Source organism: Zootoca vivipara, chromosome 6 (genome assembly GCF_965207765.1).
Source record: "Zootoca vivipara chromosome 6, rZooViv2.hap1.1, whole genome shotgun sequence".
NCBI classification, from domain to species: domain Eukaryota; kingdom Metazoa; phylum Chordata; class Lepidosauria; order Squamata; family Lacertidae; genus Zootoca; species Zootoca vivipara.
The window spans coordinates 52,231,458-52,257,798 of NC_142589.1; the positions used below are offsets into that span (position 1 = coordinate 52,231,458).

Sequence of the window (26,341 nt, forward strand, 5' to 3'; positions counted from 1 at the left end):
TCACTGGCAATAAAAGGTCAAGACATTCTCCTGGTTGCCCCTGGTCAGGATGACGGGGGGTCTCAGGTCCTGCGAGAGGGTTTCCAGCCAAGCCATATAGAGGCTGCTGGGACATCTTCCCTTTCGGCCTATTGGCAGGGTTCTGAAAAAAAAAGGAGGAGAAAGCAGAGAACAACTTGTGTTTGTTAGTTGTAAATACAGCTGGTTTCTTATTTTTATGGCAGGGCCAGAGACCTGTAGTAGCTGGGCGGCAAGAGCTGACAGAAGCTATAGTCCAGACCATCTAGAGGTTTACCAGGTTGGGGACGCAGCTGCTCAGTCTAAATCTGGCCTGCACAACATCTGCTGTGCTGTGCTGAATGCAGCCCACCCTAGCCACGCATCGCAACCCTCCAGGGACCTGAGAGGGGGGACCTGCAAATCCTGCCTGCCAGGACTGCAGTCCCAGGAGAGTTGTCAATGTAAGAAAAACACTAATTTGAATAGTATAGTGCTTGTTATCTGGTGGGTGGGGTTTGTGTGTTTTGCTTCAGAATCAGCCCCTCCCTTCAGTGTGTGTTGCCTCCTGTTGTTGTATTTAGTTTCTCTCATTATGTTATTTTGTTACAGTTTTCTTTATTATTAAGGATTGATTTTGTTAATCCTTCCCCCACCTTCACAACTGTCAAGGCCTTGGAGGCCACCATGCATGGCTGCTTCAGCTTGCTGGGTTGTGCAGGCCTACCCATATCAACACATTTCCAGCCATACTTCTTTGTAAGGTCAACATTTCACAAAGCACTTGCAAAAACTCAGGTTGGTCAGTTGGTTGGTGGCTTGTCTTACTTACATGAAGATGAGGGCTGCATCTCGCGAGTAATCCAGCAAGATTTCGTTCATCCTTACTTGTCGAAGTGACTGAAGGGCAGAAGAGAGAATAGACAGTAAACACAGAGATCAAGGCCACATTTACACCATGCATTTAAAGCTTTGATAGCACTTTAAACAGTCATAAAAAAGGTAAAGGGACCCCTGACCATTAGGTCCAGTCGTGACCGACTCTGGGGTTGCGCGCTCATCTCGGATTATTGGCCGAGGGAGCCGGCGTATAGCTTCCAGGTCATGTGGCCAGCATGACAAAGCCACTTCTGGCAAACCAGAGCAGCACATGGAAACGCCGTTTACCTTCCCGCTGTAGCGGTTCCTATTTATCTACTTGCATTCTGACGTGCTTTCGAACTGCTAGGTTGGCAGGAGCTGGGACCGAGCAACGGGAGCTCACCCCGTCACAGGGATTCGAACCGCCGACCTTCTGATCAGCAAGCCCTAGGCTCAGTGGTTTAACCACAGCGCCACCTGGGTCCTGGTTTCCCTCAAAGGTTCCTGGAAGCTGTGGTTTGTTAAGGGTACTGAGAGTTGTTTGGACACTCCTATTACCTCTCACAGAGCTACATTTCCCAGTGTTCCTTGGGAAGAGGGGCTGGCTGTAAAACCACTCCGATCAATGTGGTTTGTTAAGTGTTGCTGGGAATTGTAACTGTGAGGGGTAAACTACAGTGCCCAGAGTTTGTTGAGGGAATGAATGTGCTATGAATGTGCTTTAAAGGCGCCATGTGCCCACAGCCCAGATGTTGCTGAACTTATACTTCCCCTGACTGTTGGCCATTCCAACTGGGGTTTATTATTGTTTCTTTTTATTTAAAAGCATTGTAAACCACTAAAAAAAAAATCTCTCGGCGGTACAGTGGTCCCACGATTTACATGTAATTTACTTACGTCATTGCAGCTTTGTGCAGGGGAAATAAATAACTGGAAAGTGGGAGTGAGGAGTCAGAAGGAGCCACCCAAGATCTTGCACAACCTTCCCAGAACCCGATAAGCAAGATGAGGGGCTTAAAAAGTTATTTCCCACTGTGGAGCTTTTGGGCCCTCTGTCTTGCTTACCAGGCACTGGGAAGGTTGCACAACCTTACCAGAGCCTGGGAAGGGAGATGGAGGGCAATACCCACTCCAGACAGCAGGTAGGGGTGGTTGCGCAGCTGGGAGGGAGATTCCAGGGGTTTGCTGACTCTACAGAGTTTTGCCTTTGCTCGTGGACCGCCCCCTGCCCCATGTAAGTTGCAGGCCCACTGTATTCAAAAATGCAATATAGAAACAATGAAAGTATAAAAACAGAGATACCGTACAATTTGAAAACCAACAAAACAGTGTTATTAAAAAACAACAACAACAGGAATTCAGTAATAAGATCCAATCTTGTGGGTCAGGGAAAGTCAGAGCAAAAAGAGATGCCTTTATGAGTTGCCTGAAGCAATTGATGGGTGATGCTTCATGAAAGGGAGAGGGAAGAAGGGCATGCTACAATGCAGAAGTCCAGCGCCATCTCGAGGGCCACAGGTCAGCCACCCCTGCATTTGTTTGTTGTGGGGGAGGAAGGGAAAGGAGATTGTTAGCCGCTTTGAGACTCCTTAGGGTAGTGATAAAGCGGGATATCAAATCCAAACTCTTCTTCTTAAAGGCCTTGGGAGGAGACAGCAATTATTTTTCACTTTTTGTGGTGGCAAAGCCCACTCTCTACATGGCCAGCGAGACCCTCAGACCTTAGCTTTATTTTTCGTGACTTCCTCATCGGAAATCTTCCATGGGCAGCCGTGCCTCATCTCATTCACCATCGCCTCATCTTTGAAGCCATCGTTCAGTCTGAATGGGGCGATTAAGTCATCAAATCTCTTCACACTGTCAACAAAACCATGGAGATCTTGTAAGTGACCAGGTGGTATTGTTTCTGCTTGAACCCAAATAGCCCATCTAGGACTCTCTTGCCCGGAGTTGGGGACAAATCTGTCAGTTTCAGTTTCTTATTTTTCCAGGCTTGAGAACATTAGAAGAGTCCTGGTGGATCAGGCCAGTGGCCATCTAGGCCAGCATCCTGTTCTCATAGTGGCCAACCAGATGCCCGAGGGAAGCCTACAAGCAGGACCTGAGCACAAGAGCCCAATCCCCTCCCCTCTAGTTTCCAGCAACTGGGATTCAGAGACAAACTGCCTCCAACAGTGGAGGGAGAAACCTAGTCATTGTGGCTAGTAACCACTGGCAGCCCTATCCTCCATCAAAGCCTTAAGTTTGCCACATTTCCACGTAGTTTAAAAAGTCATATTTATAGCTAATTTTTCAAATGTAAAATGTTAGGTGCCTCTGTTACAAATTATTACACGATCTTTAATGTATATATTGTACAACCACTGCAAAAACTAGGAGGTTATACTATGCATTTAACACAATAATCCTGTATTATTATTATTATTATTTATATAACAAACCTTAAAATTTAAGGAATAAGAAAAAAAACACCCATCAATGTTTAAATAAACAAAATAACAATAAATAAGACAATTGCAGATTATTAAACTGGATGAGCAAGAAGCGACAGTTAAGTCCTGATTTACTGTTCAGGTTGGGGTTTCTGGTTGATGTCGGGAAGAATATGGACCTCGTGAAACCCAAGTCGGAACTTGCTTAACAAGGAGATGATCCTGCAAGAAGAGAAAGAGAACAGTAGTACCTTTTGCAGGGGGAAGGGTTTCCCATGCCCAGTGCACACATTGATTCTTTATATTCTGGGGGTATTCCTCTCATATGAGGAATTTTGCTATACATCTTGGACCGGCCTTCCCCAACCTGGCACCCTCCTGTCATTTCTCCCACAATCTGCTTTTTAATAAATACACATTTTTTGCATTGTTTTAATTCTATAGATAGCCTAATTACTTTTGTAACCATAGCCCAGGCATCCCCAAACTTCGGCCCTCCAGATGTTTTGGACTACAATTCCCATCATCCCTGACCACTGGTCCTGTTAGCTAGGGAACATGGGAGTTGTAGGCCAAAACATCTGGAGGGCCGCAGTTTGGGGATGCCTTTTAGATGCCCCAATGGGAAGCTCGCAAGCAGGGCCTGAGCACTACCACAGCCCTCTCCCAGAGCTCAAGGGGTACAGATCCAACCGAGGGCACAAGCAGTCCTAGACTTACGCCTTGCGCTCTTCATCCATCCTGTTGATCTGCCCTCCGACAAACACCCGGATCTTGCACTTCCCCCACCTCTTCTTGCGCCCAAGGAGGTAAGGGATGAGGAGTGTCAGGCCTGCCAAGTAAGAACACAGAATGGCTCTTCATCAAATAAACATAACTGTGGAGAAAATGGAGTCTGGGAATCCTTCATTTATTTCAGTCTTTTCCAACCTGGCGCCCTAGAGATGTTTTGGACTACAACTTCCATCGTCTCCAGGGCACCAGGTTGGCAAATACTGATTTATATCACACTGTACTTCCAAGACGGAGCTCGTGGTGGCTATAGGCAAGGTTTCCAGGTGGCCTTTCATCTGAGGAGTGGCCAAACCCAAACTAGCTTAGCTTTAGCAAGATTGCTGCATCATGTGCCTCAGATCAGCCCCTGGGACCAAAGAATCATAGAACTGTAGAGTGAGAAGGGACATCAGGAGTCATCTGGTCCACCCCCCCCCTGCAATGCGACAATCACAGCTAAAGAATCCTTGACAGATGGCCATCCAACCTGTTTTAAAACCTACCATCTTCCGTTCCATTGCTGCACTGCTCTGACCATCAGAAAATTCATCTTAATGTTTAGTTGGAATCTCCTTTTTTTGTTATTTGTACTTTGAATCCATTGGTTCAGGCCCTAGGGGGACTAGGCTAGTCCCCTAAATGTTCCTGGTAAATTAGAGTATTACAGTATTAAAGTGTGTTGCCTCCTTCCTAAAGCCTGGGAAGCTTCTACATGATGCTCACGTGTGCAATATTGGGACATTGTGTGTGTGATGTTTCCCCTTCCATCATCCTCATAAGCTGGTGCCTGTGGCCCTAACTCTACCCTTATGAAAAAATTCACTGCACGCCACTGACCCAGGACCTCAAAAGCAAAAATGGCAGTGATGGGTCCAAGCAGAGGTTTGGACCAGAAGGTGCAATGCTCCTTTGGTACCACAAATCCTTACCTATGTGGGAGAAGGATGCTGAAATTACCTCCATCATCGAAGAGCCAGTAGATGTCAATGGTTTTCTTGCCCTGCTCTATCTGGAAGGCAGTGCTTGCTTGCTGTTCTGCTACCAAGGCATCAGGGTCCACTAGGAATAATCATAAAAAGGATTCCCACTGCATGAGTAAGAGAGTGCCCAGGATTTCAAACTCCACTCACCAAGTGAATTTGCAAGCTTATGAAATCCCTCTTGAGATGCTCCACTTCCCATTCTGTTCATTAGGAAACTTCTTTAAAAAAAACCATCTAATTATATGCAAAAATATGCAAATTATATATTGGGTTGTATCCAACTACATTCTACTTAGAATAGACTTGTCAGAATTAATGTACCTAAGTTAGGCCATCAGTTTCAGTGGGTCTCCTCTGAGTGGGACTATGTATAAGAGAGCAAAGTCCCATGCTGTCATGTATTTCTGCAACATTTTTTACAAGTATTAATATGTAAGTATTTTTATTTATGTGCTGGTTAGTTTAGGAAACCTGGAATATATATATATATATATATATATATATATATATATATATACACACACACACACACACACACACATATATATATATTATAATGCATATATAATATAATTATACATACTAAACTATGATGGTGCATATAAAATATGAGAATAGTTTGTATTTTTTAGTGTGACTGGTAAATACGCAACTCATTTCTTGTTGAAATCTAGGAGCCAGATGGGAACTGGGGAGGGGAGGTATGTGCCGAGAAACAGAGCATGGAAGTTTTCAGAAAATGCCATCCATAGTCTCACAGGCAGCTCTTATCACATGGTGAAATGTGTTTCAATAATTTTGACATAACACAGACCTTGTAGGAGACAGTAGAACATGATGGCAACTTGGAGCTGATGTTTACATGGGGCTGATGTGGTCCTGACCCAGAGAGTAACCAGATTGGGCGGGGTGGGGGGGTGGGCACAATGCATGTGGGATTGTTTTTGTTTTAAAGGTAAAGGGACCCCTGACTGTTAAGTCCAGTTGAAGACGACTCTGGGGTTGCGGCGCTCATCTCGCTTTACTGGCCGAGGGAACCGACATTTGTCTGCAGTTTCCAGGTCATGTGGCCAGCATGACTAAACCTCTTCTGGCGAACCAGAGCAGCACATGGAAACACTGTTTACCTTCCCACTGGAGTGGTACGTATTTATCTACTTGCACTTTGATGTGCTTTTGGTTGGCAGGTGCAGGGACCAAACAACGGGAGCTCACCTCGTCACAGGGATTTGAACCGCTGACCTTCTGATCAGCAAACCCTAGGGCAGTCTTAACAGAAAAACAAGCACCAGAGGTCACAGAAATGAACCTGCTGGGAACTGACATGTACTTATCACAGGAGGCTCTTCACCGTTCTTCTGTGGATCTTCTGCTGGGTCAAACACAGGGTTAACTAGAGGAAAGAGAACATGCAATGAACACAACGGAGCACTCTTCCTCAGCCTGGTGTCCTCCAGCTGCCCAGGACTACATCTCCCACCAGCCTTAGCTAACACAGCCATGGCTGGGGCTGATGGGAGTTGTAGTCCAAAACATCACGAGGGCATCAAGTTTGGAACAGCTGCTCTGGAGGTTGGCTTGGAGCAGAAGAACACCCTCTCAGCAGCTGGATGGTAACAAGGATTGTGATTCATTTCCTCCTTACACTAGTGAGAAGGACCAAAAGAAGCAAGATCAGATTTATTTGATTTTTGTGTTTGTTCGCCTCACCTCTTGGCCTGGTGCCTAACACTGAACAATGGCTTGTGATGAGCCACTGTTTAACATAATATGCTGAGTGCAGCATATCATCCGGGAAGGGCCTACCTTCCTCATGAGTTAGGATGAAGGAACAGGTCATTGCTTTGCATCTGCTTTGCATGCAAAAGTCTCAGGTTCAATCCCCAGCAGTGTCTCTAATAGGTCTAGGAATTGTCCCCTCTCTGAAATCTTGCAGCGCTATTGCCAGTCATTGTAGACAACACTGAGCTAGATGGACCAATGGTCCGAATGCCAAAGGCAGCTTCCTGTGTTCTGTGCCCCACAGTTCAGTGGTTACAGCATCTGTTTTGCATGCAGAAGGTCCCAGGTTTAATCCTTGGCATTTCCTGGTAGCGCTGGGAGATACACCTGCCTCAAACTCTGGAGAGCTGCTGCCAGGTAATGTGCGGTTCACACGGAGCTAGAGGCTGCCTCCACTGTTCCTAATTGCATCCTTTTAGGCAAATCAACTGAACTTCAGGAAGCCACTGGCCCAGACAGGATGTGGTGGAGGAACTCACTGTGAGACTGCACAAGCCTGGAGATGTTGAGCCCCTCCTTCATCCGCATCATGCACACACCATACTTGAAGTCAAAAGCATCACTGGAAGACAAAACCAAAGGGCTGCCAGAGTCAATGTAAGACAGATCTCAGAAGTCCTGGTTGGAAGCAGCGGTGGCTGGTCTCCATGAAGGCAAATGGGGCACTGCTCACCAACCCACATCTGCCCTGCCTGTCAGCCTCCTCCTCTTCCTTAGCCTCAGTGTTGGTCAAGACCGGAGCCGATTTATAAATGAACATATGAAAAATTTGCCCAAGTCATAAACAGACACATCTGCCCATCCCTGGTGCTAACAGTGGCTACAGACAGCTGCAGCCGCTGGTTCATTTAAATGGATCCCATGCCATAACCCAACTTACTGCAGGATCCCAATGTATTCTTCCACCGTCTGTGGATGGGCAGCCTGCCAATTCTTCTTGTAACCAATCACAAGGACATTGGGCTTCATTCTCCCAAGACCGGAAGCCTTTATCAAAGCAGAGAACAAGGGGGTATCATTACAGACCACACTGACACTCCCTCCCCATTCCTCAAGGAGCTGAACTAAGAACTTGGGTGGAAACAACTGGGTGGGGGGGATTTTCTAGCCAAGTTCTCCATGCCATGCGTAATTTTATAAATTTCTATCTTGTCACCTCCTACTCGCCTTTTCTCTAAACTTAACTCAGGGGTCATCCACACTTGTCCTTTTCCTAGAAACCACAGGTCTGAATGGTTCCCCCCTTCCCCCACTCTTTTCCCAGGGATAACCTGCTCTTTAGTACTAAATCAAAGGAAACGTCAATCCGGAGAAAACTCAAATTGCCATTTGTTCTGATTGAGTGCTAAAGAGCAGTTTCCTCAGGAGAAAGCAGCAGGACAATGCCCTCAGTAATGCCACCAGCATGCCGCATTCTGCCACAAAGTACGGCTGCTGAAAACAAACAGTAAGAAACAACAGTTAATTTGTCCAATGAATACTGAACTTTCACAATAATCGTTTTAAGGATTCTTCAATGTAGCAGTTGTTGTAGACATGGGCTGCCTACTTACCTTCAGCATATCAAGATTTCTTTCTTTTTGTTTGATTTTTACCTGCATAAGAATCTGAACTCCAGTTCTCAGGTCCTCAGCTAAGACATCAGTATAGAAAGACCTGATTTTGCGCTTGGTCAGCCACTTGACGTGGCCTCTGGAGGCAAGACGGAACTCGGACATCATCTGTTTGCCTGGCCCCTGGGAGAAAGCAGAATTAAACAGTGGGAGACCCAAGGGTGGCTGGCTTAAGACAGGCACATCCTTCCTGACTCGCGTGGCCATCAAGTTATCCAAATTGCACTTCTCTAATGTGGCGCCCTCCAGGTGTTTTGGACTACAACTCCCACCATATCTAACTGTTGGCCATGCTGAATGGGGCTGATGGGAGTTAAAGTCCAAGCTGGACACAGAGCCTATGATCAGATCCCATCCCTGGGCTTGTCTCATGGGTGCCACCTGCACCTAGGATCCTATTTCAATCACAAAAGGTGTAAGCCATCCCTCTGAGCATGCACAGAGGCTCCTTCTTATACCAGTGAGAAACCACATGCCTCTTCCTCATGTCTGCAGTTCGAAGAAAGGCCTTCAGAACCCAGGAAGTTTGGGCTAAGGGGTACCTCTGTGTTGTTGCTTTTAAATTTGGCACTTGGCCAGCTTAATAACGCAATCATTTCCCCATTGATCAGCCACCACATCTGCAATTGCTGCACCTCGGGCAGAGAATAAGAGGTAATCTGGAAGCAGAATGCCATCCTGTGATTAACGTGCCCTGCTTTCAAAAAGCAGCTTCTGATCTTTGCCTTGGCAATTAAGCTGCAGCTGGAAGCGATTGCCTTCCATATCTTCCGAGCCTATCATTCAGTCCTGCCTAATTAGCTGGCTATCCTTCCAGGGGGAACAAACAGAATCAAACACAGATTTCATTGTGCTTGATGGGGAAACCAGATTTGCTGCAGCCACTCCAGCATGAACACAGTTGTTTTCTGCCGCGAACACAATGTGTAAAAAGGCAGGTGCTCCAGTCCCTCCGAAACACCTGGAGATGGGAGTTGAGGGCTGGGGGTTACTGCCAGCTTCCCACTGGGCCATTTGGGTGTTCTAGGCATCTACTTGTTGGGGCTGGTGGTGCATAAGCAAGTAGCAGGTTCCACAGGTAGATTGCATGGTCCAGCAGTAAGTAAATCAAACTGAGGAAGCCAGAGCCATCACTTTGACAGGCTCATGCTGGGATTCGATTGGCTTTTGGGGCCTCCTGATTCCTGCTGAGCCAGAATCTGCAGTACCACCCACAGTGCTGTAGCACAGTTGAGATCAGCCCAACTAGCTTACAAATTGACCTGGAGGTCTGAAGTGGCCCAATCTTGGCACCAAGGTCCCTGCTTTGAGACCATGGGTTCTGTATGCTAGCCTTCATACCTCATGGGTTCACTGTAGGTGGTTGGTTCATAGAGAATCAACTGTCTCCCAAAGAGCTCCTAGATGAAAACATTCCTAGCCTGGCGCCTTCAGAAGTATACAATAGGCAGGCAGGCAGATAGATGTCCACAACCCGCAAAGTTGATTCTCCTGTGGTGATAAATACTCACGATCAACACATTCCCACAAATCATCAGGCTCAAGTTTTTGGTGAAAGTGCCCACAAAGTCCACCAGGGCTGGGCGGAAATTGGGAGGGCCAGTCAGCACCAGGCATTGAGGTCTGAGGGAGAAACAATGAGAAGTCATCGGCTGCACTTGGGACCAGATTATCTCTCGGAAGGCTTATTCCCACCTAGTCCTCCAAAGTCGCTGTGATTGGTTTGACTGTGCTGGTTGAGGCCTCCTCTGTTGCTCTTCCCACTGTGTGGAATGAGCTCCCTGTGGAGTTCAGACAAGCACCAACAGTGGAGCGCTTTTTCAGGCAGCTGAAGAGCTCCCTGTTTACCCAACTGCATTCCCTGACTGTTGACATCATTTATTTTGAATTGCTTCCCATAAAACATCCCAAAATAATGTAACAATAAAAAACATCACTAAAAAAAGCACATAAGAATAATTTCAAGTCCAATACAGAACATAAGGACAGCAGAAGAGCCTGCTGGTTTAACTCTACACTGCATGAAGAAGCACTTCTTTTTCTCAGTCCTGAATTTACCTGACATTCAGCTTCACTGCAGGCCCACAGACTAAGATAATAAATAAATAAATACTGGCCTAAAAGGCTTCTTGGAAAAGGAGGATCTTCAATAAGCACCAAGAAGATCGCAGTGTACACTTCCTCACCTATAATTCTTAATGTGGTCATCCACCTCGTTGAGTCCCACAGAATAGTTCAGGGCCATGTTGTAGGAACCGGCTTGCACAGATGAGCCCCAGTTCACCCCTAGAGAGAAACAGCCAAGCAGGATCAGAGCATTTATTTTTGCTTAATGGTAACTGGTGTTCACAGAATCACAGTAGAGTCAGAAGGAACCCTAAGCACCATCTAGTCCAACCCCCTGCACTGCACACATTCCCTTCTGGGCCACATTAGGAAGGTCACATGCCAGTGGTGGGTGGGACCAGAGGCAAAAGTGGGCAGGGCATTAAAAGGGGGGAAGGGGCTTTGACTGGGAGGGGGCGTGTTGCAGGAAGAGTCCTGAGGGCCAGATAAAGAGGTTCGCCCATCCCCGAGGTTCCCCAGTTGCATACCTGGCTTCTTATAGAGAACATATCCGAGCAGGAAGACCACAATTCCAATGGCGATGAGGGCAGCCCACCAGGTCAGCAGGAACATGATGACCACGGACACGATGGCTCCAAAGAGAGCCACCCACTTGCTGTAATAATTGAAGGAGGGCCTCCAACCTGGGTGGACGTGGCAATGAAAGAGAACCGGAATAATTGGCGCTCCAAGCACTGTGCACACACAATCTTCTTGTGCAACTGCCTTGCAGATAATACTGATCTGCCATCCCCAAAGATCAATGGATCTTATATTAGGGGAAACATGGGAACTATTTCTTTGCTGTTGGTGTAATTAAATAGGGCAAAGAACCTAAATACCTGTCATGAGCCTAGATTACCCACACATTCACATTATTATTATTATTATTATTATTATTATTATTATTATTATTATTATTATTATTATCTCATCCAGGGCATCCAGCTGATTATTATATTGTTTTTCTCCATGAGGATCTTGGATCAGCTGGTGATAGCAAAGAATGCAAAGTTTCTAGTGACTGTCATTAAAATAAAGGCCCAAAGATGCTCTCTGAGTTTTAATTTGTGTAATTTTTAATTTAGTTTCGCCACTTTATTTGCTCAGTTGTGTTAAGAACATCAGAAGGTCCTGCTGGATCAGGGTCAAGAGGGCCCATTTAGTCCAGCATCCTGTTCTCACAAGGGCAGGATTTGAGTGCAACCTGATTTTTTTTATTATTGTACTTCATATGCAATTTTCAATGCCTGGTAGCTGATGCAGATCAATCTCTCAATCTATCCATTCAGCTACATATATTTGATGCACAATATCCACCATTTAGGACATTGCTGGATAAATTATGTTAGCTTAATGTAAACATGTAATAAAATTTAAATGGGGAAGGGGAGAAAAACCGCAATATGGAAAGGCAGCTGGGCTGCAGAGATGAGCCAAATCAGGCTTCCCAATGTCCAGATTTTGCAGCCCTGCTTGTTCACCACTACACCATCCTGCATTATAAGTGGCTGACAAAGAGGCCATACACCAGCTGAAGGGTTCAGCTCCTGCTCCCAAGTGCATGGCCCACTAACCTGTTTAGATCTGCTAGGAACAGCCTCCCATCCTCAGGACAGTGAGGCTTTGGAAGTGGCCTAGGACCTGACCTGATATGCTACTTTTGATGCTAAGCACCATGAGCCAGAGGTGGTGTGGTGGTGAGAGTGTCCGACTAGGGCCTTGGAGAGCTGGGTTCGAACCCCCACTCAGCCATGAAGCTCATTGGGTGATCTTGGGGCAGCCATTGCCTCTCAGGCTGACCTACCTCACAGGGTTGTGATGTGGACCAGGGAGAACCATGTGTGTCACCTTGAGCTCCTTGGAGAACATGATGGATATAGAGTCAATGAATAGATGAATAAATAGAACCCCTTACCTGGGGAGTTGGTAATGGACGCGTGGAAGCAGCTGAAGTTAATGAGTGCATAGGAGCACAAGAAGAAATTGGAGATGATGGGGGCAATGGCATTCAGTTCAGCTGCAAGGATAGGAGAGAGAAGGAGGGAGGTTCCGTTCATTTGTGCAATTTATTCAAAGCACAGAATCAGGTGTTTGTAGGGTAGTTGTTATTTATTCAATCATAACATTGAGGACTTTCAACACAGAATTAAAGACAGAATTAAACACAGAATTAAAGCGGGTGGCGCTGTGGGTTAAACCACTGAGCCTAGGGCTTGCCAATCCCTGCGACAGGGTGAGCTCCTGTTGCTCGGTCCCAGCTCCTGCCAACCTAGCAGTTCGAAAGCATGAAGTGCAAGGGTGTTTCCGTGTGCTGCTTTGGTTCGCCAGAAGCGTCTCTGTCATGCTGGCCACATGACCTGGAAGCTGTACGCCGGCTCCCTTGGCCAATAAAGTGAAATGAGCGCCGTAACCCCAGAGTCGGCCACGACTGAACCTAATGGTCAAGGGTCCCTTTACCTTTACCCTTATTGCCATTGTTTGCCCCACCCTGAGTCAAATTAGACTCTGCCCCTCCCCCACTTCATGACCCCTGAATTACTTACCAATAAGAATGAAGCAAATCGCAATGACGTACGTCAGCATGTAACCCCTGATAGGTTCGTTGTTTTTTCCATAACCCTTCCCAAAAAAGCCAATGACGGGGTAGAGCTGGTCCTTACAAAGGCACTGTTGGGGAGATACAAAATGGCTATTTGTGACAAGGTTTCGAGCTATCAGGGACATCCCCAGAAATGTCAAGGTTTAAACTGGAGGCAGTTCTCCCTGTCCTTCACATCCTGAGGTTAGTGGGGCGATGACTGGAGAGGGGGGGGCTTCTCAGTGATGGCACTGGAATTATGGAATTCCATTCCTAAACACATGTACCTGGCACTCTCATCAATGTCTTTTCGTTATCAGGTGAAATCATTGCTGTTCTCTCAGACTTTTCATGAAATTTAGCTTCCATTTTGTTTGAGTAGCTTCTGGTTTGGTATGAATCCATTTTGGGGGGCCTGCTGCTGTTTTCTTTCTAATTAATTTTATTCTCTAAATAAATTTTATTTGATACAAGTGTCAATAGTCCATATAAAATCTATCTTTCTAGAAGATAAAATACATTTACAACAGGCAGAATATTAACCTCTATGTGGGGTTTAACTGTTCAAATGGATTATGACCCACTGCCTGTCATTTATAAAAGGACTGGGCCCTGTATTTCATTAACATGCTCATCATCATTTTTAGAGCAGTTTTACCCAACGAAATGTATCATAGCTTGACGTATCACAATCTTATCTTAAAGTCAGCTTCAGAGCATCCCAAGGAAGATGTGGAGTCATCTTCTTTTACTGATGGGGGAAATAAGGCTGGTGGTTTTTCACACTTTGTGGACAGTTGTGGTCATTTGCGTTCAGATTCAGAGCACATTCCTGCAGGCCCAAGCTCAGCCCCAAAGTAGTCAGATCCTAGCACCGTGGCCTGGCTTTTGGCTGGCAGGGGAATCCAAATTTCCTGGTTAGCTGAGCGGTCCCACTTGTCCCTGTCTCTCACCTGGAAGACTTTGGGGGCTGACACAAGGCAGGCCAGAGCGGAGGAGAGGGTGGCCCCAAAGATCCCAGCTGTGATTAGTGGTGCAAAGCCAGATACCATGCTCATGCTCTGCAAGGAAACACAACAGATCACATATGCACTGTGGATGATGCAGCCTGGACTTCAAAAACTAAGAGAAACAGTCCAATCTATCTGTGCAGCAGCCCAGGCCCCAGGGTCACAGCCAGCCCAGAGGCACAGCCCAAACCTAGGTCATGGGCTCTGGAGCCCAAGACACCCCAGAGCAGCACCTGTGAAGTCTGTCTCCTCTAAGCCTACACCCCCCCCCCCCCGAGGAACCAATCCCCTCCACGCCAGTGACCCATGTTCCCAGCTCACCACATCAGTGCATGTAATGCACACAAAAGGACTTATTAGAAAGGAGGATACTCCAGTCCAGAGACTAGCCTCTTTCAGTTCCAGCCCCCAGAAACACAAAAGCCACCACTGGTTCATTCTCCAATGTGATCAGAGCAAGGGCTCTCTTGGAACTGTCCTTGGTGCTGCAACTACCAACCTGTGTGGTTCCCCATGGGCTCTGCCAAAACCAGGATAGGACACCTTGGCTTTTTCTCACAGGCCAGCATGTGTGTGTGTGTGTGTGTGTGTGTGTGTGTGTGTGTGTGTGTGTGTGTACCACTTGGCACTTGTCATGGCCCCCACCCAATCAGGGGGTCCCGCTCTTGAGCCTCTTTACTGTTGCTGCCTTGCCATTGGAAGTTATTAAGTTGGAAGTTTGGGTGGCCATCTGTCAAGGATTCTCTAAATGTGGTTCCTGGATTGCAGAGGGTTGTACTAGATGCCCTTGGGGTCCCTTCCATCTCTGTGGTTCTGTGATTCTAGGGTTCATCTCCTTACATGCAGGCCCTTGATCAGAGCAAGGAGAAGAAGCATCCTCCACTTTCCACAACCTCTCCCCCTGGGCAGGAGTTCGGTCTGGGCCCAGGGGAAGTGGGAAAGGGAATGGGCACTGGTGACACTGGAAGGAGGAAGAGCCGATCAGAGAGGGCAACTTGCGCAAGCCCTTCTCCTCCCAAATCTGAAGTTAGGAGGAAGGGAGCTCAGCTGCTCGCAGGCACCAAGTTGGTGAAGACTGGGCTTCATGGGCTAATATAAGGCAGATTGGTGGATTATTCAGGGACGCTAAACCAGCCTCCCTGCATCATGCCTCCCCATTGTCGAAGGCAGCTGGCTTTGTCCCCAACCCAGTCTGGAGATCTCTTCATAGCAGAGAAGCCATCAGTAGTCATGCAATCATAAAACTGTAGAGTTGGAAGGGACCCAAACTACCATCTAGTCCAAACCCTGCAATGCAGGAATCATAGCTAAGTGATGGACCCAGCCATCATGCCCATGGTTGATCAGAGATTGCAACCCATCTGGTAGGGTTGGATCCTGGGCTGCAATAGATTTAAACGGAAGAAGGCAGTGTCTTTGTCCCCCTTCCAAGTATCCTCAAGGCCCAGGTATCAAATAAAAAACATCCCTCCCCATGGCAGTACGGCTGATAATACCTGGTAGAAATTGATGAGCCCAAAGTTACAGGTGTGGCTCTGAGCACACTCCGTGAAGTTCCAGCCCAAGTTGCAAGCGATCCCTTCACAGCCCACAGAGCCAACAGTGACGGTGTCATTCACATTTCCAGAGGCATCCCGGACCACACACGCCCCTAGGAAAGGGACCGTGATAATTTAGCATCATTTCTTACAGCTTTCCTCCACAACTTGGGCTCTTAATTTCAAATACCCATGAGCCACTCTAAGCAGAAGGGGGCAAATTTCAGGCTGCTTGGATCTCACCAGAGTCCCAAACCAGTTAGAGACCTTGGCAAATTAAGCAATGTATAAATCCTGTTAAATAAACCATATAATGTTCATTCCACATTTGCAAGGATTTAATTCTTCGAGCCAGCTGTGCCTACACTTTTGAATTCTCTGCCCTTTGGTACTGGGCAGGTGCCTTTGCTGCTCTCTTTTTGACAATGGCTGAATTTTTTTTCCCTTTAACCAAGCCTACTCAGATATGTAAATTTGACATGCATTTTAATATGCAATTTTATTTTATCATGTGTATTATTAAAACTGCTGATTCTATTTTGAAATGTTTTAAATATCTGATTTTATCAGTAATTTTCACGTATCCAGCTAAGTTCTATCCAGAGCAGACCCACTGAAATTAGTTAATTCTGTTCATTGGAATTGTTAATTCTGTTTAATAATAATAATAATAATAATAATAATAATAATAATAATAATAAATTTATACCCCACCCATCTGGCTGGGTTTCCCCAGCCACTCTGGGAGGCTCCCAACAGAATATTAATAACATGATAAAACATCAAATATTGAAAACAACTTTAACTTTAGTAGGTTTACTCTGAGTAGGACTACCAGTGCCCCTTGTAAACTGCTCACTGGTTTTGACAATTTAATGCTTTATGAATCCTACAGAATAAATAGGTAAATCCCACCAACCAGAATCAGGTGGACAGCAGTAGCTCAGGAAATACACCTTGAATGCTCCTGAGCCCATGCTCAGAACAAAAACATCCAGAAGGGTAGCATGTTGATTTTCCCTGTTTCTGTTGATATTACATTTGCCTTGCTGATTACGATTAATGCCTGACCATTACCTACCAATAGTTGCAGATATAACCAGATATGACACAGTCGTCCAGAAAATAGCCATGAGGGTCCCTTTAGGAATTGCCACGGCAGGATCCTACCCAAGAGAATAAATGAGATTTAGGTAAATGCTTCCATAGGCATCACGGCATTAACCAGTAATTGTGATACTACTAGGGGCTCACCAACCTTGCCTGCCCCACCCTGTTGCCAACCTCTTTACACCTCACCCAAACCTCTCAACCCCCCCCACCTCCTTCAACTTCTCCCTTTTGCTCACCTGTGCCTCTCCATCACTCACCTGCCTGCCTGGGCCACTGGCTCACTCACTTAAGACTTACCCACACTTTACCTTTCCTCTGTGCTTTCCAGGCAGGGCCCATGCTTCAAAGCTCAGTTTTTCAAGCACTCATTTTCTTCTTCTTTTGCTTTGGAGCTTTCCCCGTGAAAACCTTCTCTTTAACAGTGAATAGGAGCAAACAGCAATCTGTAGAAAACCTGAATCACTGTTTGTTGCACTTCAGGGTGAAATAAAAAAAGGGGCACTAGGACATGAAGCTTTAAAGTGCGGACCTGTGCCTGGAAAGTGCGAGGCAAAAACATAAGTGTGGATGAGCCCCTACTCTGCCTGCCTCCTCATTTGCTCCTCCCACTTGCCTGTGGCTGCAGTGAGGTTTAATGGAGGTGGGAAGGCGCCCCAGAGACTGGTTTGCCAAACTGCTGTCTGAAGCAACTCCCCCCTCAATTAAACAGCTCACCCGGGTTACCTGCCACTCAGACTCCTTACACACTTGCCTGCTGTTCTGTTGTCATGCTGGAGTTTGTGTTTGGTAAACTGCAGCGTTATGACACTTTACATTTCTATGTATATAGGAACACACACAAACACACATATAGTTTTGCATAGAACTGCATGGGCTTTGCCTTCTCCCAAATGAAACATGGGTGGAAGGAAAGAAGATAGGCAACTTTTCATGCTTAGCTGTAATAAGTCACCCCTTACTGAAAAAGAGAGAGAGATAGAAATATATTTATGGAATGAAAGGCTCGTCCCTCTGCATCCCCAACAGGCTATATGTAGGAAGAGGCTAGAATGAGACCCACCAAACCCTCTGCCCCAGAATTGCTCGCACCAACTATCGCCCTGGGCTATGTTTCCCAAAGGAGGCTGCTGACTCCAGCACCCCACCTCCTGGCCCCCTGGGCTTCAGCAGCCAGACCCGCCTACCTTCAAATCACCTGAAATGTTGGCTCCTGCCAAGATGCCAGTGGCTGATGGGAAAAAGATGGAAAACAAACCAAAGAAACTGCCATCAGGCCCGCGCCAGTTTGGCACAAAGTTCTGCGCAAAGATGTCCGCTGGAAAAGAGAAGGTTTTGTCACGTGTGTGTTTGTGTATGCAAACTTTACATCTGATGATCAATCCAATGAATTGGGAGAGGGCAATTTCCATCTCCCTCAGGGCACTGGACTGGGTGGAGAGATGTAAACCTCTCTGGTCACTCCAACATCATCTCAACTTTATTATTATTATTATTATTATTATTATTATTATTATTATTATTATTATTACTATTATTATACCACAACTATCGGAACTTTAATCTGACCCAGCTGGGCTCATCTTATGTTTTGAGGATTGAATACACTCCTTGGGTGAGAGAACCAAACTCAAATGTTCCTGTTGTTATTATTTAAAACAAATAATCTAGCTTAGCTTGTTGACTTGCTAGTCACAAACACAACTTCAGCCCTGTCTCTTTCTTATTTCTTTATTTCTTTAGAGCTACTTTACATGTTGTTTAAACAGCAGAATAGAGAGCTGTCTTACACTGAGATGGACCATTGGTCCATCTAGCTCAATGTCGTCTACACAGACTGGCAGGGTCTCTCCAGGATTTCAGGCAGGCAGTCTTTCCCAGGACCACCTAGAGATGCCACTGGGGATGGAACTAAGGACTTTCCACATGTAAAGCAGATGCAGTCCTGCTGGGTTATGGCCCTTCTGCATCATTTCCAATCACCAGTGTTTCCTTACACCAACTTAGTTCTTCTGGAGTTCTTCAGTTTATGAACAGTCCTCTCTTCCCTCAGCCACTCATGCCAGCATCTTACCCCTGTAACTGAAGAATCCTTTGGCTTGTTTCTCCTCACTGGCTGGAATGATGGTTCCCACAAGGTAGTTTACAAAGGAGATCATGATGACAAAGAAGAAAAGAACCTGTGCCTGCAAAGACCAAGCAAATCCATTGTGACAATGACAATCCTTTCCGGGGACTGAGTGTCCCCGTACTAGGTACCTTTCAACACAAGGAGCACCTCATGTTGGAGACCATCTTCAGGCAGCGTGTTTGGTCTTCTAAGAGACCCTGGTTCTTCAAAAGTGGAGGAGCCTAATAGAGGCGGGCTGGAGGCAGAGACTCCCAAGACCTCAGTCTACTCCCAGCCCCTTGGAGCTCTCCGCAGATCACTGACCTGCCTTGCCCCCCTTGGGTTGCTCCTCGTGACCAGAATAGGGCTCTCTCCCCATTAGCCACACCTGTCCCTGTCCCAGGCCTTCTAAAACAACAAATACATGCATAACGAAGCTCTTACCTTGGCTTCCCACTCCATCCCAGCCAAAGAAATGCCAAGCAATACGGTCACTGTGATGACCCCAATGATGCGAATGTCATTTGTGGGATCAACCATGGTTGAGTGGTGCTCCTTGGGAAGAAAAAAACACCCAACAGTCAGTGCTCACAGGGCACATCAGAATGAGTGCACTGGGGACTCAAGGCACAATCTGGGGAAAGGAGTGATATAGAGAAGTATACAGGGTTGGAAAGGGGCCATAGATCAGCAGCAGAAAAAGTACTTTGTAGGCAGAAGGCTCTAGATTCAATCTCTGGCATCTCCATTTCAGGATGCCCTTTCTTCTGCCATACATGAAGCATCATACATCACTTGCTCCAGATGTCTTGCAAAGACATACGATTTTGCCCAGGCTTTCCTTGACCCATAAGATCAGAAACTGTTATTAATGGATTCCTGCCATTATACGTATTTATGCTACTGTTTCACTTGTATACTGCATCTCTGTTTACGCGATCCCGTTTTCTCAATATTAAGTCATTTAAAAATCGTTTAAAGTAAATAACTAAATGTCACTTAAAAGTGCCAGAAATCTGGAACAGGCAAAGCCAGAGCAGAAAGAACATGGCTCAATAATATGCCTTCTTAGTGGTGGTGACCTGGTTAACGTGAAATGTCCACCCAAGAGAGGCTAGCTTGGCACCTTCTTTATGGTATTTTCTGTGCCAGGTGAAGACCATTTCATTCAACTGGTTATTATTATTATTATTATTATTATTATTATTATTATTATTATTATTAAAAAATGTGTTTTTTAAAAAACACAAACTGCTGGACCCCAACTCCCAGAGGCCCCAGTCAGCATGGGCAATGGTCAGAGAAGAAAGGAGTTGTGATATGGCAGCTTCCCATCTGCAGAGTAAAGCTTGCATTTAGACTAGGAAGATCTCTAGTTAAAAGATCAGCGCTGACTAATCTACCCCACAGTGTAAGTGTGCTCAAGACTTCACACAGCTGTGTCATTTTTTATTTGAGTTCTTATTTGAGGACCATTTTAATTTAAAAAACAGGTAGAATCTGTTCTGATTCAACCTATAAATTCTGATGCCAACCTTTCATGGTCTGGGGAAACTCCTAGACTCTCCCGTTGCTGGGAGCTCTGGTGGCTTCAGTGGTGCTCAGTGCCTGTTTTCAGCTCTGGATGTTCCTGGGGCAGCCTGCTCACACAGATCTGTGGGCCAGTAACCTATCGCTTAGAGCCTTAGGCTATGGCATTGTGCTCTCTGTGGAGCTATCCTTATTTATTTTATTATTGCATTTAAACTGCGCCTTTCCACCAAGGAGCTCAAGGTGGCGTACATGGTTCTCCCCCTCCTCATTTTTAATCTTCACAACAACCCTGTGTCACCCAGTGGGCTTCATGGCTGAGTGAGGATTCAAACTCTGGTGTCCCAGGTCCTGCTCCAACACTCTAACCACTGCACCAGGCTTCCTCTTGCTGTCCTTGATGATGGTTCAAAGATTGCAGAGATTCCCCCATAGCCTGCTGGCAGCAGTCGCCCTGGCTTACCTGCATCAGGTCACGCACAGTCTCTGCAAAGCCCACCGTGTGCATGGCCACAGCCACCGCGTTGGCAAAGGCAAAGATGAGGCCAATGGAGCCTCCCAGCTCAGGCCCAAGGCTTCGTGAAATAAGGAAGTAAGTCCCACCTGAGATATGGGAACACAAGGATCATCACACAGGCTTGAATAGCTCACCTACTGCAAATTATATATTAAATCTTATTGCATTGATATCCCACTTTCCCCTTCAAGAAACTCAAGGTGGCATGCAAGTTGGTTCTCCTCTTCCTCATATAATCCCCACAACAACCCTGCGAGGTTGGTGAGGCTGACTGGCTCAAGGTCACCCAGTGACCTTCATGGGCCAAGTGGGAATTTGAACCCTAGTCTCTCATGACCTAGTCTAGCATCCTAACCACTGCACCACACTGGTGCCCAGGAATTGGGCAGGCATAGAATCATAGAATTGTAGATTCTGGTCATCTAGTTCATCTAGTTCTGAGCCCCTGCTCAGATCCCTCCTCCTGGGAGTGGTTTGGTGGGTTTTAAGTTGGCTGGTGAGAAATGCCAGAAAATGGTGGACCCCCTGGATCTGTCAGTCTCTTGAGTGGAGAACCTTCCTAGGTGGCAAAGTCATTTTGTCCACCTCTGCAAATGCCTCCCACCCCTCTTAAGCCTCAGCCATGCTGGGGCCAGCAATGGGTCCCCCCCCCACACCTCGAGGAAGTCTCATCTGGTTCTGATAGAAGAAGCTGGTGGGACATTGTTCATTTGTTTAAAAAAATGATGAGACTTGTCTATGTGAAGTAGAGATTCAATGTGCACACATGCACGCACGCACGCACACACACACACACACACACACACACACACACACACTCGCCAATCCAACCCATGCAACTTTGTCAATATTTCTACAGGTGATGTGCAAAACACTACCTGATTTAACTTTGCCATTGGTGGAGATGGCTGAGATTGACAGCCCTGTGACGGTGGTCACTGTCACAGAAAGCAGGATGATCACCCAAGTCAGTGCTGTGAAGAAAAGCAGTTGTTTTGGATTATATTGCTTAGACATTAAGGCCATGGCTGGATTCCCACAGAGGGGTTCCACAACTTGGGAGCTCTCAAAGGAAACGTCCTCAATTGGGCTGCCACCTCTCCAACTGCTGAGGCTGGAAGTGTGGATAAGCCCTCATGTATGTACGAAGATATGTTTGTCTCAACCATGCAGTAAGAGAAGTATTCAACAGGACTTACCTATTCCAGCTTGCGCAGTGATCCAAGGCAGCCGCAGGTACAGAATCACACCCCAGATATTAAGCATGCAACGGATCTGGAAAGTAATGGGAGCCACAATTGGTAACTGGGAAGAATAAATGAAGCATGTAGACAACTCAGGGCCAGTGAGGAGGACCAGAGACCTAGAATCTTTTGATCTAGTCATTTAAAACCTGTGAGAGCCAGTACCCTGACACCTCTGCGTCTGCGCAGGCATCCCCAAACTGTGGCCCTCCAGATGTTTTGGCCTACAACTCCCACGATCCCTAGCTAACAGGACTAGTGGTCAGGGATTATGGGAATTGTAGTCCAAAACACCCAGAGGGCCGAAGTTCAGGGATGTCTGGCTTATAGCATCAGAAGAACAATATGGTCAAGTCTTCCCTGGACTGTACCATTTCAGACTGAAGGTTGCGCATGTGTGGGTGGGTGCACATGTTTAAATATTTCCTTCTTTCAAAAGATACCTACTGCCTGAAGTGCACTAGTCAGAAAAGGAGCACTGGGATCCCTGGCATAGGCGACAAGATTTGTCTGGTGAAGGAACATGTGACAAGGGGTGTCTGGAAGGAAGATGGTTCCCTGCACCTTGCTTGTGGCCTGGCAATTCAGCTGTAACTCCTACATCGTAGAGCGTTGCTCTAGGTGGCCCTTGGGGTCCCTTCGAACTCTACAGTTCTATGATTCCATGAACCCCCTTTGCCATTCATCCAAGAGAACTCTTGAGTGATCGGTTGATACCATGATTTATAGCAAGGAGTAACAAGGCTTTTTTCAGACTAAGGGCCATACTCCTACCTGCACAGCCTTCCAGGGGCCACTTGTCAAGGAGGCCAGAGGTAAAAGCAGGCAGAGCAACAAATGCACTTTCTACCTTTGTACAGTAGCCTAGCTTCTCCTCACTCATATGCTTCTCTCTCTCCTCCATCCAGACAACTCGGAGGCATGATCATTCAGAAGCTGGCTGAAATAAAATGGGGTTCCCTTAAAAACCAGGAGAGGGGGGCCATACATATCTTCCTGGGAAGAGAATTCCAAAGGGGATGGAGCCACTACAGAAAAGGCCCTGGCCCAGGACATCCAGGAGGGGAACTAAGCAACAGTACTCACCATCACCCCCTTAACCCACCCAAAACGGACAGGTTCCTCCTGAGGCTTTGCATCCCCCTCACCAGCCTCCTCCTCGGTTCCTTCTTCGGAAAATATGATATCCCTGTGGAGCTCATACGCTGGCGGGTGGAGATGGCTACTTTCTTGCTGGAACAAAACAACAACAACTGATGGCAATCAGACTGCAAAATTGGGGGCAGGAGGAAAGCGAGAAAAGTTATGGGATAAAGAGACACCTGAGGTACAGAACATTCTGTCTCAGCCAGCAAGGACAAGGCAGAGGTCATCAGAACTGGGTGGCTGAGGAGTACGGCTCTATTGGTACATAGTGGACAGTCTAGCCATGACCTGGTTGTGTCCAGAACCCAAATGGCTGCTGCATGAACTGGCTTTGCCCTGCTGGTGCAGAATGAGGCCCACTCCAGGCTTGAGGGGGACCTGGGAAAATGACCGCCTCAGGGTTCCCTCAGCCAGCGGCAGGGAAACCTTTTCAGCCTGAGGGCCACATTCCTTCCTGGGCAACCTTCTGAGGGGAAAGTGAGCGGAACAACAAATGAAACTTTTCCCTTTGTGCCACAGGTTGGTTTCTACAAACCTTTATCTATCCACCATCCAGACAAGTGAGAAGGCATTATTAGAGTCCAGCTTAGGATGTGATACAGGGCCAGTGAGAGACATGACCTAGGGAGTGTTCCAAGGGCCAGGTAGAGAGGCCCGGGGGGCCACATTTGGCCCCTCAGCATGAAGTTCTCCGGGCCTGTCCTACATTAGTGAAGCCTGATTGGCTGTGGTGACGGTGGACAGCAGGGTTTCAAGCAGACCTCGGCAGCAGAATCTAGCCACCATTTTTATTTCCCACAATGCCCCTGATGTGGAACTTCTCCTGGCCATTGTGGAAAATAATTATTGTTGTTGTTTTGCTAGACCAGCCACCTGGTCCTGCTCAGGGCACCAGGCTTGATGCTGACACTCACGCTGGTTCAGAAAGCTGGTTCAGTTTCTTGCACCTGCCTGAAAGCATGTTAAAATCTCCCACAAGTTTCGGCCCTGCTCGGTGGCCCCAACTCTTCTTAGCTATGGCTCCTCTCAGCTCCTGCCAGAACATATTAGGGGTACCAGGCTGGAGAAGGCTGGCATAGAAAATATGATGCCACATTAAACCAGGGGTCACAAGGCTCTGGGACATCCACTGCACCTCTGGGAGATCAGCCATGATAAAAACATATTGACACTGGGGGAGGAAAGTTCTCTGCACATGCTCAGAGGCATCACCTTCTTTCTCATGTTCACAGATTTAATTTGATATTGAAAACAGATGTCAAGGATTCTCCACAATCTTGCCCTTTTGAATTTATGGAATGATAAAAAAGCAATTTCCATGGAAGGTCTTACATGGATGCTTTGGCCCAGAGCCAAAGAACTTTAGGACTTAAACCTCTTATTGTGGCAGCAGAGAAAATAACACACAAATTATGCATTTCTAAGGATAAGGAAGACCCAGAACATTTCTACACTGTTTGGTGGGATCTCACTGCTTATGTGTCAAATTCAGATATACAAAACTCTCTTCCCCCACCAAATCGCAAAATCTGGCTTTCCTGATGTGTTTTTCTGCTTTTATTTTTTCTAATTATCTGTTCTCTGTTTATTTGGGAAATGCAACTTCCTGCTCCTCTGTTTTGTAACCGATTATTTTTTGTTTATGCTGTTGATTTTGTATTTTCAAAAACTTTCTTTGAAGAAAAAGAAAATAGAAGTTGGATCTGTGCCCTGACCTGCCGTCTCAAATGAATGTGTGATCAGATTGTCAGGCGGAAAACTCGATCCAGGCATGCAGATGTCAAAAGGGCACAAAGATGGGGCTATTTTCATGGCACTTCTCTATATGCATTTTTAAAAATGCAATGAGCAAAATAGCTCCATGACCTTATTTTTATTTTTAAAATATCCAAGGCTCTTGGCCTGTATTGCTTATTTCCATAAGAGCTTGTGGGGAAAGGCAGAAAAAAGAAATCAGAGTTGCTAAAGACCTTAAGAGTCCCCCAGGGAAGAGACATTCTGAGCTACTCATCCTCAACCACTGTTGAGGTTAGCTCAATTGAGAATGTGGAGCTGATAACACCAACATCGTGGGTTCGATCCCCATATGGGCCACCTGCATATTCCTACATGGCAGAGCTTGGACTAGATGAACCTTGGGATACTTTCCAACTCTACAATTCAATGATTCTGTGATCCAAGTAATGCAAATCAGGAAAAGTGCCCAAAGACCAACGAGGCTTTCTTCCAGCTGAGAAAGAATGTGGAGCAAGATTCAATGCTTTGTCCCCTGGCTCAAGACCTGATGGAGATTGTGATCAGGCAGGGACAGACCTGGAAAGAACAGTGGTTAGAGCACCTGCTTTGCATGCAAAAGGTCCCAAGAGGAATCCCTGGTGGCAGGAGAAACCCCTGAGCTGGATATACTGAGACAGATACATTCATGATTATAAGGCAGCTTCCTATGTTCGTGACTGTGCAACAGGCATTCTGGCTTCAATTTACCTTGAGGAATGAGTGTAGATCGGACAAGGTAGGTCTGGTCTTCTTGGCTTCACCGGAGACTTTTGTGTTGGCATAGTTTTCGTAAGTGGGGACAACTTCGATGGTGTTGTAGCCAAAGGTCCGCATGTAGAAAGTGTTGTTGTGGGTGAGGTGGCTGGCTTGGGCAGCATCGTAGGCAACCGTGTCCGCCTGGCCATAATGAGGCCTGCCTCTGTCCTCGGTGCTGATCAGGGTGCTGATGGTGAACCTGCCGTTGGAGTTTGCCGGGTCGGCAGTCCGTTCCATCACCTGCGATTCAGCCATTTCATGGCCCTCTGCTCTCCGTTTTGCCTCTCCTTCAACTCACAGGCAAGGGATGGCGCAGATTTTGAGCATGTACTGCAACATCTAGGGGGGCATGGAAACTTTATACCCCGTGAAACCAGAAAAAACTGGCCGACCTCCTGCTCAGTTAACTCTTAACAGAGGGAAGTAATTGGCTCAAACCATCCTGAGCTGGTTGTTGAAAAGAGTAGCCTGGAGG

At 46.6% G+C, this 26,341-nt stretch overlaps 1 protein-coding gene across 2 annotated transcripts; it reads right to left on the reverse strand.

Annotated features, from left to right (window-relative positions):
* On the reverse strand, positions 1-26,121 carry SLC12A3 (solute carrier family 12 member 3). 2 transcript variants are annotated; one of them, XM_035118961.3, is made up of 26 exons: positions 25,819-26,121; positions 23,275-23,421; positions 22,144-22,219; positions 21,823-21,918; positions 20,891-21,030; positions 19,342-19,452; positions 18,862-18,973; positions 17,975-18,105; positions 16,759-16,843; positions 15,636-15,790; positions 14,083-14,190; positions 13,095-13,218; positions 12,467-12,568; positions 11,037-11,192; positions 10,629-10,728; positions 9,954-10,065; positions 8,425-8,565; positions 7,710-7,816; positions 7,309-7,391; positions 6,372-6,440; positions 5,022-5,123; positions 4,011-4,122; positions 3,426-3,512; positions 2,580-2,715; positions 830-897; positions 1-142 (listed from the first exon to the last, which is right to left on the reverse strand). In XM_035118961.3, exons 1-26 carry the CDS (start codon positions 26,119-26,121, stop codon positions 1-3), a joined length of 3,105 nt encoding a protein of 1,034 aa, XP_034974852.3. The 2 variants fall into 2 exon arrangements, with proteins under 2 accessions (XP_034974852.3, XP_034974854.3); XM_035118963.3 differs by lacking the exons at positions 23,275-23,421; positions 25,819-26,121 and having other exon boundaries at positions 6,378-6,440.
* Between the last annotated feature and the right edge of the window lie 220 nt (positions 26,122-26,341).

What these genes read in the sequence shown, in the direction of transcription:
- SLC12A3 (XM_035118961.3), bottom strand. Translation starts at nt 26,121, where the DNA reads ATGGCTGAATCGCAGGTGATGGAACGGACTGCCGACCCGGCAAACTCC. An exon ending in GGTTATATCTGCAACTATTG is followed by an intron (nt 15,791 to 16,758) that starts GTAGGTAATGGT and finishes TCCCTTTCCTAG; the next exon opens with GGGCGTGTGTGGTCCGGGAT. An exon ending in GATGCAGCCCTCATCTTCAT is followed by an intron (nt 143 to 829) that starts GTAAGTAAGACA and finishes TTTTTTTTTCAG; the next exon opens with AACCCTGCCAATAGGCCGAA.